The sequence below is a fragment of the Pseudorasbora parva genome, chromosome 23, assembly GCF_024679245.1.
Source record: "Pseudorasbora parva isolate DD20220531a chromosome 23, ASM2467924v1, whole genome shotgun sequence".
In the NCBI taxonomy this organism is placed as follows: domain Eukaryota; kingdom Metazoa; phylum Chordata; class Actinopteri; order Cypriniformes; family Gobionidae; genus Pseudorasbora; species Pseudorasbora parva.
In genome coordinates this window covers 22082414-22097117 of record NC_090194.1, presented here as the reverse complement: position 1 = coordinate 22097117, position 14704 = coordinate 22082414, and the positions used below count along the sequence as shown (strand labels likewise).

The 14704-nt window shown below is 41.8% G+C and overlaps 1 protein-coding gene across 1 annotated transcript in view; it reads right to left on the bottom strand.

The window, feature by feature from the left end:
• LOC137061869 (fibrillin-2) overlaps window positions 1–14704 on the bottom strand; it is a 148188-nt gene that overhangs the window by 65604 nt on the left and 67880 nt on the right. The window contains exons 27-37 of the mRNA XM_067432487.1: window positions 9680–9805; window positions 9331–9456; window positions 8592–8714; window positions 8286–8411; window positions 7468–7593; window positions 7177–7299; window positions 1936–2058; window positions 1714–1839; window positions 1402–1524; window positions 1193–1315; window positions 824–985 (exon numbers count right to left, since the gene is read on the bottom strand). Of these exons, the coding sequence (XP_067288588.1) occupies window positions 824–985; window positions 1193–1315; window positions 1402–1524; window positions 1714–1839; window positions 1936–2058; window positions 7177–7299; window positions 7468–7593; window positions 8286–8411; window positions 8592–8714; window positions 9331–9456; window positions 9680–9805 (1407 nt within the window). The remainder of the gene's footprint in view (window positions 1–823; window positions 986–1192; window positions 1316–1401; window positions 1525–1713; window positions 1840–1935; window positions 2059–7176; window positions 7300–7467; window positions 7594–8285; window positions 8412–8591; window positions 8715–9330; window positions 9457–9679; window positions 9806–14704) is intronic.

The following is a 14704-nucleotide window of genomic DNA, read 5'->3' as shown; positions in this document are numbered from 1 at the left end:
AACCTCCACGCAATGGCTCCTGAAGTTTCTTGGTGTCAGAGGCATCAGGTTGTCAAAGGCACTAAAAGATCTAGCAGAGGCAGCAGAGAAAGGGAGCTTCTGGCTCTGGTTCCAGAGAAAGGACAAGGTGTGGGGGAGAAGGATCCTTAAGGTTCACCCAAAAATGAAAATGAGCTCATGATTTACTCACCCTCAAGCTAGGTGTATATGACATTCTTTTTTCAGACAAACCCAATCAGAGTTACATCAAAGAATGTCCTGCCTCTTCCAAGCTTTATAATCACAGTTAATGTTGCTTCGTTCTTTAAGTCCATAAAAGTGCATCTATCCATCATATAACTGCTCCACATGGGCTCCGGCTTTAAATGTTCCGGAATTAAAGGAGCGAAAGATCAACGATGGGTGGCTCCCAGCTGACAACTCTGCCAGTCAGCCTAAATGGCACTGTCAGAGGTGCATCAAGTAGAAATGCCTTGCAGGTATTCCTACCTATGGTTACAATTAGTATTTACTGGATTACTGTTGCAATGTAGAATTGTTTGCATTAAGCTATTATAATAGTATGAAGGATTGAAATATCTCTGGCACGCCAGTGTGAAACTCTTTATATTTTATGGAGGATGGTCTTAATACTCTTAACTAAAAAAAGTGACTAGATATGTGTTCATCTTTTAAACGTTTTCATCCCTGTAGTAGTAATGATAGTATGTATTATTGCAGTATGGAACTACTGACATATTGTTCCATTGTATAATTTAATTATTGTTATTTTGAAATATGTGTTGAACAATTGAGTATTATTGTATTGTATTGTGTTCCTTACAGGTGTTGAGCGGAGGGCAAAGGTCACATGGGTTACCCCATGCCTGTCCTGGAGAACAGCAACATGATGAACGACTGACTCCAAAACCCAGCTCAATGCTACAGCCCAGCCCACCACGGCCACGGTACGCCACCTCCAGAAAACAGTTCCCTGCTCGCGTGTCTGCCGCATAAAAAGAGACCAACTGACTGTATGTGATTTTTTTTTATGGATGATAACAGAACACTTCAATAAAGGGAAGGATGCAGGATATACAGTGAATGCAATACATCTCCCTGTAAGATGTATAACTCTGCTAATGATAGCAGCAGCACTGTGATTGTTTTACTGTGCATTAGAGTTTGGGTTAAATTTAATAATCAATCTTACCAACACAGCCAATTCCAGTGGGGTTGAGCTCAAAGTCAATGGGACAGTTACACTGGTACGAGCCGACTGTATTTTCACAGTGACCATTAACACAGCTGATGGGATCAAGACACTCGTCCACATCTGACATCACAACAACACAGAAACGGTCACTGTGTGGGGTGAAGAACAGCTGTTAATGTGTTACTGTAGGGTAAGAGCATGTTTACCTGTGCAGTTTCCACCTGTCCTGTCCAGCTCATAGCCCTCATCACATATACAGCGAAACATTCCTGGAATATTCTGACATGAGCCAAACACACATATGTTCTGGAAGGAGCACTCATCTATATCTGTAAATGATGTAAATAAAGTAAATAATGACAGAATTAAAAATGTTGGGTGATCCCTTGTCTTTCAACTAAAGAATGGCAAATTACAAATTTTACAATTGAATTACAATTAAGTTCTGAATTCAATTCAGCAAAATGACAGTCAATCAGTAGATTGCAGTCTGTGTGTGTGCGTGTGGATAAGTGCACCTCGACAAGATTTGCTGTTCGGAGTGTGTGTGAAGCCCATCTCACATTCACAGCGATAGCTTCCGGCAACATTGAGACACTGGCCGTTTTCACAGAGATCCACATCTTCAGCACACTCGTCCATATCTGCAGGACATTAAGACACCAGTCAATGATGCTTGTGAAAATGATGTATGATGTTGGTGTGGATAGATAGATTGAACAAACATATGAATGATGTACCTGAGCATGTAAATCCGTCACCAGTAAAGCCGTCTGAACATTCACAGTGGTATGAGCCAATCGTGTTCACACACTCGGCATCAGCGCTGCAGATGTCAGTCCTGTTCACGCACTCATCAACATCTATACATTAAATACATATTAAACAATCTATTAAAAACCTAACACAAACACACTGAACATTTTCAAATTATTCAAATGCATTACTATTAAATACATAAATATTAATAATGCAATTATCATTGCATTATTGTTAAATGCTTGATTTAAAGGGATAGTTCACTTTAAAATGAAAATTTTGTCATCCTTTACTCACCCTCAAGTTGTTTCAAACCTGTATGAATTTCTTTCTTCAGCTGAACACAAGGGAAGATATTTTGAAGAATGTCAGTAACCAAACAGTTAACTGGAGCCATTGACTTCCATATAATATAATATTATATTAAATATAATAGTAGGAAAAAAAAAATAGTATGGAAGTCAATGACTCCAGTTAACTGTTTGGTTACTGACATTCTTTGAAATATCTTCCCTTGTGTTCAGCTGAAGAAAGAAATTCCTACAGGTTTGAAACAACTTGAAGCCGATTAAAGGATGACATAATTTTCATTTTAAAGTGAACTATCCCTTTAATACATTAGATAACTTTGAGAACCACTGATTTGATTGTCTCTTTATATGCAGGTCCTTCTAAAAAAATTAGCATATTGTGATAAAGTTCATTATTTTCCATAATGTAATGATAAAAATTTAACTTCATATATTTTAGATTCATTGCACACCAACTGAAATATTTCAGGTCTTTTTTGTTTTAATACTGATGATTTTGGCATACAGCTCTTGAAAACCCAATATTCCTGTCTCAAAAAAATAGCATATCATGAAAAGGTTCTCTAAACGAGCTATTAACCTAATTATCTGAATCAACTAATTAACTCTAAACACCTACAAAAGATTCCTGAGGCTTTTAAAAACTCCCAGCCTGGTTCATTACTCAAAACCGCAATCATGGGTAAGACTGCCGACCCGACCCTGTCCAGAAGGCCATCATTGACACCCTCAAGCGAGAGGGTAAGACACAGAAATAAATTTCTGAACGAATAGGCTGTTCCCAGAGTGCTGTATCAAGGCACCTCAGAGGGAAGTCTGAGGGAAGGAAAAAGTGTGGCAAAAAATGCTGCACAACGAGAAGAGGTGACCGAACCCTGAGGAAGATTGTGAAGAAGGACCGATTCCAGACCTTGGGGGACCTGCAGAAGCAGTGGACTGAGTCTGGAGTAGAAACATCCAGAGCCACTGTGCACAGGCGTGTGCAGGAAATGGGCTACAGGTGCCGCATTCCCCAGGTCAAGCCACTATTGAACCAGAAACAGCGGCAGAAGCGCCTGACCTGGGCTAAAGAGAAGCAGCACTGGACTGTTGCTCAAATTTTGCAGGAAAAATTTAATACAATACAAATTTAATACAATATACATTAATACAAAGCCATGTGGTGATGGTAAAATGAGATGAGAGGAAGAATATATATATATATATATATATATATATATATATATATATATATATATTAGGGCCGGGACTCGATTAAAAAAATTAATATATATATATATATATATATATATATATATATATATATATATATATATATATATATATATATATATATATATATATATATATATATATATATATATATATATATATATATATATATATATATATATATCTTAGGGGTGACCCCTAATAGTCGAAGATTCGATGCATCGATATGCAGGACCGGATTCGACCACTGATCTCATGGTCGAATCTTCGTGGGTGTTATGAAACGAGGATCATACCATTTTGGCAATATGGGGGTGCTCAATATTAGGGTTATAAAGACGTGTCGCCTTTAAAGTTCGAACACATATACACCGACGGCGGCATTCGACGCCTGTCTGCGGCGATTAAATGTATATTTACCTCAAATCGTGAATGTACATACTGATTTCACCCTGTGCTACAAGATAAACTCATCGTGCAGCTCTTCTGTCAGAAGTTGATTCGAAATGGAACTCACGCGTAATGTTCACGTCTGCCTGGTGTGAGATCCTGAAACACGGCGCTGAGCTTCAGTCCGGTGTGCGACCCCCTTTAGGCACAATCGGCTTAAAAACGTGCATATAAACGCACTCAAAACGTTCTTTTCCTCTCTAGGCAGGTATTTTTTTAGGTTTATTTATCAAAATGTTATTTTTACATATTTGTGTGATGTTCTGTGTTTCGATCGTGGCTTTTAAATGTTATGAGAGAACGGTTAATTTACGAATGTGTAGTGTAGCCTAGTTTTGATCACTTTATTAAAAGTGGTGGCTGTGTGCCGTGTGTAAAATAAAATAAAAATAGTCTTAGCCTCCTGCTGACTAGTGTCCTGCCCTTCCAAACCCGTTTATACGTTTATTTTTTCCAGTCTATGGTTTACACACACATAGATGATTCGACTATCAGTCGACCATAGAGGGATATATATATATAGTGAGGGAAATAAGTATTTGAACACCCTGCTATTTTGCAAATTCTCCCACTTGGAAATCATGGAGGAGTCATCGTAGGTGCATGTCCACTGAGAGACATAATCTAAATTAAATGAATGTGTGCTTGGGTCATTGTCATGTTGGAAGACCCAGCCTCGACCCATCTTCAATGCTCTAATTGAGGGAAGGAGGTTGTTCCCCAAAATCTCGCAATACATGAGCCCGGTCATCCTCTCCTTAATACAGTGCAGTCGCCCTGTCCCATGTGCAGAAAAACACCCCCAAACCATGATGCTACCACTCCCATGCTTCACAGTAGGGATGGTGTTCTTGGGATGGCACTTATCATTCTTCTTCCTCCAAACACGTTTAGTGGAATTATGACCAAAAAGTTCTATTTTGGTCTCATCTGACCACATAACTTTCTCCCATGACTCCTCTGGATAATCTAAATGGTCATTGGCAAACTTAAGACGGGCCTGGACATGTGCTGGTTAAAGCAGGGGAACCTTCCGTGCCATGCATGATTTCAAAACATGACGTCTTTGTGTATTACCAACAGTAACTTTGGAAACGGTGGTCCCAGCTCTTTTCAGGTCATTGACCAGCTCCTTCTGTGTAGTTCTGGGCTGATTTCTCACCTTTCTTTGGATCATTGAGACCCCACGAGGTTAGATCTTGCATGGAGCCCCAGTCCGTGGGGGAGATTGACAGTCATGTTTAGCTTATTCCATTTTCTAATGATTGCTCCAACAGTTGACCTTTTTTCACCAAGCTGCTTAGCAATTTCCCCATAGCTCTTTCCAGCCTTGTGGAGGTATACAATTTTGTTTCTAGTGTCTTTGGACAGCTCTTTGGTTTTGGCCATGTTTGTAGTTACTTACTGATTGTATGGGGTGGACAGGTGTCTTTATGCTGCTAACGACCTCAAACAGGTGCATCTAATTTAGGATAATAAATGGAGTGGAGGTGGACATTTTTAAGGCAGACTAACAAGTCTTTGAGGGTCAGAATTCTAGCTGATAGACATTTGTTCAAATACTTATTTGCAGCTGTATCATACAAATAAATAGTTAAAAAAATAATATATTGTGATTTCTGGATTATAATTTTTTTAAATGATGTCTCTCACAGTGGACATGCACTTACGATGACAATTTCAGACCCCTCCATGACTCCGTTATTTCCAAGTGGGATAACTTGCAAAATAGCTGGGTGTTTAAATACTTATTTTCCTCACTGTATAATATATATATATATATATATATATATATATATATATATATATATATATATATATATATATATATATATATATATATATATATATATATATATATATATATTCTACCTCTCATCGCTTCCTCTCATCCTCATCACCACATGGCTTTGTATTTCTTCAGACCCTTTCATTTTACTGCTTTAATAGCTTTGTAATACTTATTGGACATATTTTTTCTCAGGAGCTACTTTAACTTTTAGGTATCTTTAGTTTTAGTCATGATGATTGGGTACTTTATACACTGATTTTCTTAAACGTGTCTCCAGCTTATAATAATTGTGTACAACCATAAAGAGGTTAAAATTAAAGGACAACTCCGGTGAGAAATGAACCTAGGGGTAATTAACAGATGGTTACAGAGTAGATCGTTCTCTGGGATGCGTTTTCTTGAAAATCGAATGTAAAGAGTTTTATCTCTAAAAACAGATTAGCTTATAATGCTTGTCTATGGGGCACAGGGTAGACACAGGGTGGTAAAATTAAATCGCTAGTTTATACCACTAACAAGGCTCAAAATTGCCTCACACTAACACGGTAGCATAATGAGGGTCCCTACATGCAAACCGAAGCATTGAGAACTTTGTAAGAGTACAAACAGTTTAATAAGAAGATACGTTGTAAACATAGTGCCTTACGCGTTCACGGACAGGAACCATCTCGAAAAACAGTCTCGATGAATCGATCTACGATCGCTGTTCTAAGTGAGCTGGTCGATAGGAATTAAGTTTGTGAAATGTAATAACATGGACATTTTTTTATTTATTTATTTATTTTCTCTGTTGTGTTCAGTGTTTTCTTCCGGAAACAACGGACCATATGAGATTCCAAGTCACAGTTCATCACTTAGCAGAGCTCTCGTCGCTCGATGAGTCGAGACTGTTTTCCAAGATGGAGCCTGTCCGTGAACGCGTAATGCACTATGTCTATAAACTGTCTTCTTATTAAACTGTTTGTACTCTTACAAAGTTCTCAATGCTTCGGTTTGCATGTTGGGACCCTCATTATGCTACCGTGTTAGTGTGAGGCTATTTTTAGCCTTGTTAGTGGTATTAACTAGCGATTTAATTTCACAACTCTGTGCCCCATAGACTAGTGTTATAAGCTAATCTGTTTTTAAAGATAAAACTCTTTACATTCGAGTTCCATGAAAACGCATCCCAGAGAACGATCTACTCTGTAACCATCTGTTAATTACCCCTAGGTTCATTTCTCACCGGAGTTGTCCTTTAAGCTATGTGTATTTCTGATTTAGAGAATTAATAGAGAAAAGATAGTAAGGTGTTACAACATTCATTATAAAAGATCATAAAACTCTTTGAATCAGTGCTTTACATGCTTTAGCATTCTGCTAACATTATAACCAACAACATGGATAAGTTATACAGCCACATTGAGTTTACACAGCTTTCTAGCCCAGTAACAGGGTAAATCATGAATAACACTCACCAGCACATTTGACTCCATCACCGGACCACCCATCCCAGCAGGAGCAGCGGTAATGTCCTGCTGTGTTGACACAGGCTGCATGTGTGTCACAGTTATGAGTATTCATCTCGCACTCATTAACATCTGTATCAGAGCATAATTTTTACAAACATTATTACAAAGCTCTGTGCATTGTGGTGTATTGATGTACAGTAACACTATAAGTACAGTTTGGAAGTATTTAAAATACATCACATGCTTTACATGTTTCTGTTGTTTGTGTCTGATGTGTTTTTATGGATCAGGTCTCACCGGTGCAGCCAGAGGTTCCTTTCTTCACAGAGTAACCCATCTCACAATGACAGATGTAAGAACCCTCAGTGTTCTCACACTCCCCAAACATACAGATGTTGCTGTTGAGTTCACACTCATTCACATCTACAACAAAAGTCCCACACCAACAGACAAAAGCTCATTATGTCAAATAACTATGCAAGATTCAAGATAGATCCAGTACAGACAGACTTGATACATCTGGTAAAATATGCATCACATTTTTTTAACGCTAACTTTTAAAACATGAGTAATTAACAGATGTTGTCTAATTTTTATTCTGATTTGTTTTATATACAATCTTGACAGATGTACTGCAAGTCAAATCAATGTCCCATAAAAAATACATACTCTCTGGGCCCTGTTTTAATGATCTGAACACATGGTCTGAAGAGTATGGTGCAGGTGCACTTAGGGCAAATCCACCTTTGCTAGTTTAATGCAGGAGGAACAGTCGGCGTGGGTTTAAAAGGGTGGTACTTAATGAGTCAAAATAGCAATGTGCCAACAATCTCCAAGAACACACCACGTTTTCAGACCAGCATGCCCATGAGTGAACAGATGGGTATGAGAGAATTTGCTATTTAAACAACGTAATGAATTTGCTGGACATAAAAATGTTAACTGCGTCGGACTGAAACTAGCAAAAGAGAGTTGCATGGGGCCTTATGTCTCATTGCAACGGATGTATGACAGGGCCCTCTGTCACACATAGTAAATTATCTCTACAGAACAGTTATTAAAAGAGTTAAAAATTCCTTCTAAAAATACATCTGTTTAAGAATTTAGCAGCATACCAATGCATGTCCTTTTGTCCACAGAAGTCATGAATCCTTCATAACACAGACAATGATATGCTCCTGGGATGTTAGTGCACTGCCCACCTTCACAGATGTCAACATCCTCTTCACATTCATTCACATCTGGAGAGACAGACAGAAATAAAGTGAGGTAAATCTATGTGTGCATTTGGACATACAGTATGCATTTTTATGTACCATTCAACCAGATGTGTTTGGAAATTAATGACTACTGTGTTTAATGAGGCCTCTATAGGTATAGAAAAGGTCAACAACATTTTGTCAGGTTTGGTAGTAGAGCACCTGCACATGTCCTTTGGTCCGGCATCAGAACATAACCATGACCACAGCTGCAGGAGTAACTCCCCAACGAATTACTACAGTACAACTCACATCCTCCGTTCTCTATTGTACACTCGTCTATGTCTGAAAAATACAAATGACCACAAAACAGACACACATTTGTGTTAGGGATGTAAGAGAAAAATCAGTAATAGCTGACAAGCAATTACGAACACAACTGTTATATATTGGAGTCAGTAAGATTTTTTTTGTTCCAGGAAATAAATCCTTATATTCAGCAAGGGCGTATCACTACTGACATTTTAAAAAAAGACTTCTATTTCAAAAAAATGCTGTTCTATACTTACTATCCATCAAAGAATCCTGAAAAAATATGTTTCATGGTTTCCACAAAAATATGTTTCTTAAGCAGCAAATCAGCATATTAGAATTATTTTTGATGGATCATGTGATACTTAAGACTGAAGTACTGATGTTGAAAATTCAGCTTTGATCACAGGAATAAATTTGTTTAAATGAATGCAGCCTGGGTGAGCATAAGAGATTTCTTTAAAAAATGTAATGACTTTTAAATGTCGAATGAGTGTAATGAGTGTAATGAATAGCCACTTTGGTTCACTATACTCTCATTTTCATTAATCTATCTACAATATTGGCAGAGGCACAGAAAATAAATAGATAAAATGAGAGTTTGAGGCTTTTAAGATTATTAAAAGCTAATCTAATCTAAAGTTCGAACCTGTGCACGCTTTCCTATCAGGTGTCGTCTGGTAACCAGAGTTGCAGAAGCACTGGTAGGACCCCACCACATTCACACACCTGCCGTTATGACATAACGTGCTACTCAGATCACACTCATTTACATCTGCAGACAAACAGTAACATCAGAAGAATCATTAAAAAAAAACATTTTAGTTAAATGGGTTCATAACAGTGAATTTCAAGAAGTGATCCATATATGATAATCAGTGCATGGATAATCATACATCATACAAGTGGATAATAACTCTGTGCATTGTTCTACTGTCTAAACAAAAACACAAATGTGTGAGATACAACAAAGAAATATGACATGATTTAGTTCTCACCTTCACAGGCACTGCCGTCCACAGACAGCCGATGACCCGGTGGACACACACACTTGTAGCTGCCATCAGTGTTTTCACAGGTGCCTCCATAGCACAGTGAGAGGTTTCTTTCACACTCATCAATATCTACAGCATTACAAGAACACACATATACATCATAATGATGGTTACTCTCTTAATCAGGGTTCTATGAACTCAAATGGGAACTTTTTGAATTGGAATTCAAAAGTATTAGGATCCCACTGGGTAACTAAAGGCAGCTTTCAAGGACCCATTCCCCAGACATCTATTAAAGGGGATCCCCCCACAACACCACACCACAGCGGCTGTATTACAGCATCCTGGGCTGACCTGTGCACCCTGCCTCTGACTTTAACATGACGAGGGGCCGGCTCAGCTACCAAGGCACACTGGGAGGCATATCCCATTTGGAGAAATGCAATCACAGTGTCTACCCGTTTGGAGGATTTAGGAATATACGCATGACCACGTATGGGCTGCATATGGAAGAACCTGGAGTATCCAGCCACAGGTGGAAAAGTTTTTCCACCCCAGGGGTGTCAAGAGTCTTGCCAAGGGAAGACACGCGCTCAAGGAGACTTACCATGGAGAATACACGTGCCGGTTGGTCAGCGGGGAATCGTCCACATGGGCACCTAGCCTGAAACGAGGGCTGGGGCCATTCGGTTATGCACTCTGGTGCCGGCATCAACAGTGGGCTTTCAGGGAGACTCACCTGAGTGAATAAGCTCACGTATCCAGTTCATGGAGTGGAATGGCGGAGCAAGCGAAGACACCAGCGTGTCCAGTCACTGGCCATCTGGGCGAGTATACGAGAGGACACAGGCTCCACTCGCAGATTATAAAACCTGGCGAATGTATTGGGTGTCGCCCAGCCTGCAGCTCTACAATGTCTGTCAGCGAGGCGCCACATGCTAAATGGACTGCATTTATATGGACTGCATTTATATAGCGCTTTTATCCAAAACGCTTTACATTTTTGCCTCACATTCACCATCCAGCACGTCGGGAGCAACCGGGGTTAGGTGTCTTGCTCATGGACACTTCGACACTTGGTCAGGTGGAACCGGGGATTGAACCACCAACCTTCTGGTTTGTAGAAAACCTACATGAACCACTGAGCCACTGTCGCCCCCCGACAGCGGAGTGTGCTTTGACCCCAAGGGGGCATGGCAAGCCCTGAACCTGGTGAGCCAGGACAATGGCATCCACTATCCAGTCTGCTTGGAGACAGCCTTCCCTTTCTGCTTCCCTCCATAACAGACAAGGAGCTGGTCTGAGGTCTTAAAGCACTGCATCTTGTCTATGTAAGTGCAAAAGGCCCGTACTGGACAGAGCAGTGCCGAGGCTGGGTCTGCCTCCTCCAGAGCAACGCTTGCAGGTTCACCACGGGGTCCCTAAAGGGAGTGGTAGGAACCTTGGCCAAATATCCAGGCCGGGGTCTCAGGCTAACTTGAGAATTGGCCGGCACGAATTCCAGGCATGCTTCATCAACCGAAAATGCTTGCAGGTTCCCCACCCTCTTGATCGAGGCTGGAGCAATAAGGAGTGCTTTCTTCATTGACAGAAACTTAAGCTCCCACGTAGAGGCGTGAAGGGATCGGTACACAGGGTAGTTAGGCCACTGCGAGGTCCCAAGAGGGTACCTGTAAGGGGCGAGGTGGATTTAATCTTCTCGCCCCCCTGAGGAACCTGCGGATCAGGTTGTGCTGTCTAACCTGCCGCGTCCTGTCCAGGAGTCACACGTGGAGGTTCCAGAGGTTAGGACGCAGGTGCCATACGGTGCCCCCTCTCTGAGAAAGAAGGTCCTACCTCAGAGGAATAGGCCAGGGAGGTGCTGTCACAAGGAGTATGAGTTCGGAGAACCAGATCCGGCCGGGCCAATACAGGGCGACCATGAGACCTGCTCCCTGTCCTCCCTGATCTTGCACAGTAGCTGTGCAAGAAGGCTCACTGAGGGAAACGCATATTTGGGTAGACCTTGTGGCCAGCTGTGCGCTAATGCATCCGTGCTGAGGGTCCCCTCGGTCAGGGAATAGTACCAGCGGCAATGGGAGGAGTCGTGGGAGGCAAACAGGGACCCACTTTATATTAGGTGGCCTTAACTACTATGGACTAACATTTTAATTAATAATTTGATACAATGCACTTATTGTGTATATACATGTTTTTACATTGTACTTACATTTTTAAAATACCTGCATGTAATTACGTCTGTAATTAATTTCTGTAGTTACATTTGTAATTACACAGCTGGCACTTCCCTTACATGTAACCCTACCCTTAAACTTACCCACACCACCACACCTGTCCCTAACTCTACCCGTATCCCACCTCAATATCAGCAAACGTAAGTAAGTACATTGTACTTATTTTTTTATGTAAGTACATAGTAGTTAAGGCCACCTAATATAAAGTGGGACAGCAAACATATCAATCTGTGTGTTGCCAAACTGGTCCCATGTCAGCTGAACCACTTGGGGGTGGAGTCTCAGTTTCCCCGAAAGAGGCTGAAACCGCGAGAGCTTGTCGGCCGCACGGTTCAGTTCCCCAGGGACATAAATGGCACAAAGCGACCTCAGATGCTTCTGACTCCATAGCAAGAGGTGGCGGGTGAGTTGTGACATCCGGCGGGAGCGTAGATCACCTTGGCGGTTGATGTACGCTACTGTCTGCGTATTGTCTGACCGGACCAGTACGTGCCAGTCCTTGATCCCTGAAGGATGGCCAAAGCATGCCCCCAGATACTCACCATCCAGCTTTGAGCGCTCAGGGCCCTGGCGGAGGATTCCACTCGAACCCGAAGCTCTCGGCTTCTCAGATTAGCATGGCTGATAGCTCCAGATCAGACTCGGACAATGCCGACACTCCCGCGGGAGGCGGCACAGCCAAATTCTCATCTCCAGAGGAATCCAGCCCGCCTTGTGATGTGGCGATTGATATGAAGTCATCCGCCAGCGCCCCAAATTAAACACCAGCACTAACATCTGGTAGCGCCACGGGTTGCAGTACCGAATAGGGGGGTGTGGTCCGAGGAATACTCATCGGGTTGGTCCACACCAACACCCTCAGATCACCCTGACCGCCAGCCAAAGTACTGCCTCGCGAGGAGACAGTAGATCGGGGTGTGGTAGAGGGGACTCGCTCCAGAACGGAGATCATTCAGTCTTGATCGCAGCACTGCGATGGGCATGTTCCCGCAGCGAGAACATGACGCATCCATGAACACGTGCTTGGCGTGCGCGAGGCCCAAGCACGCCAAACAGTGATCATGCCCGTCAGACGGACTAACATTTTGACCGCACCCAGGAACCAAGCATGGGCGAAACATCTTTAAAAAGACGCGCCGCGTGTAGCTCTTTTAGAGAGGAGTTTTACTCAGGCAGAGTGCTGAGACGCCCAGGGAGAACACACAGACCTATACAGATCACTGCACAGATCGACAGGAATGTGGGACTCACTGGAATGCACCGCATCACCAACACTCTGGGGAGACACTCGTCTTGAAGAGCTACAACGCTTAGGAAGGCAAGCAGAACTCGGCTCCGAAGCAGAAACATAAATGTGTGACTGCTATGCAACGCACTTATACCCACGCAATGAGGCGGGGTAGCATTAGGCAAATTCCGCAGACCCATGACATTTTCATGTCATTGGATCGTTTTGATTGAGATTGAAGGCAGCTGGCTTTCTAAGCTAACCCCTCATTTCGTCAGTACTGACGTAACTTGTAACTGACTGAAAGGGAACTATTGTTATGTTCTGTTGTTTATCTGGGCAAAGAGAGACCTCTTGTGGTGATTTCTAACCTAGCATGTTGTTTACATTTACTAGCAGTCTCGCATCAGATCAGTGTCTCTCTGTGAATTAAGCAGTCTCATATTTTTCCCTCTTGATTTAATTTGGTCAGAAAACACGCTTGCCAGAAGCGGGGGCAGAACAGTAAAAAAGGCACAACTCTTCTAACGGCCAGTGTTGGTCGATCTGTGAGTAGAATTGCACACAGAATAGAAGAGGAGGATTTGGATGAATTAGAAATCAGAATACAAATATCTAACTGCTCAAGAACCAGCAGACAATCTGTGGCTAATTCTGTGGCATTGAACGCACGGACTAAAGGAAAATGAACTGTTAAGTCCACTTCAGCAAATATAAAAAAACACAATGCTTCTAACTCCAGTCGAAATTTATTGTGGAAATGCGACTATACATCCAGGTCACCAGCCTTATCAGAGTGCAAAAGCAGCCAGTCACGCAGTGAATTTAGTTGCAGTTTCACAATCAGATACAAGACCACAGATGACTTCACCAGTGTGCTAGCTTTTCATGGACAGCAGTGAAGTGAACAGAGGTGACAATCAGGTCAATGCGTCACTAAAGCCCTGTTTCCACCAAAATTACCCGGAACAATTTGTACCAGGAACTTTTTTTACAGGAACTTTTTTTCCCCCCAGACCTGCTACTGTCTGCATTTTAGACCCTGGTTCCTGTGGTCGAAACACACTGGGTACCACCCCAAAGTTCCTAGTTCCTGGGAATGGTTCCTGTGGTGGAAACGTGGCTTAAGTAAAATCAGTGAACAAGTTTCTTGAGCAAACTCAACATCATTTGTACAAAGCAGAACCTATCCGAAACTCAAATAAGATATTCAGCACTGCAGAGAAAAAATCATACAGTGAGCTCTCCCACAATGTGAAACAAACCAGTGACGATTTCAAGCCTCCCCAGTTTTACTACACACAGCCACTCCCTATGTACAACACAAGCCCAGTCAGTGCAGTGGCTGTAACAGACCCAGGGAAGTACCTGATGCGACGAGAGCTGGTGAGCTCAGGCCTACTGAAGTTCGATGAAAAGCTGAAGAACTACTGGGCCTGGAAGATGTCTTTTATCAGCTCTACTGATGACCTGAAACTCTCTGCTAAAGAGGAACTTGATTTTCTGTAAAAATGTTTCGTGCCCTCGTCATCTGAGCAAGCTAAAAGGATCAGAGCGGTACACATT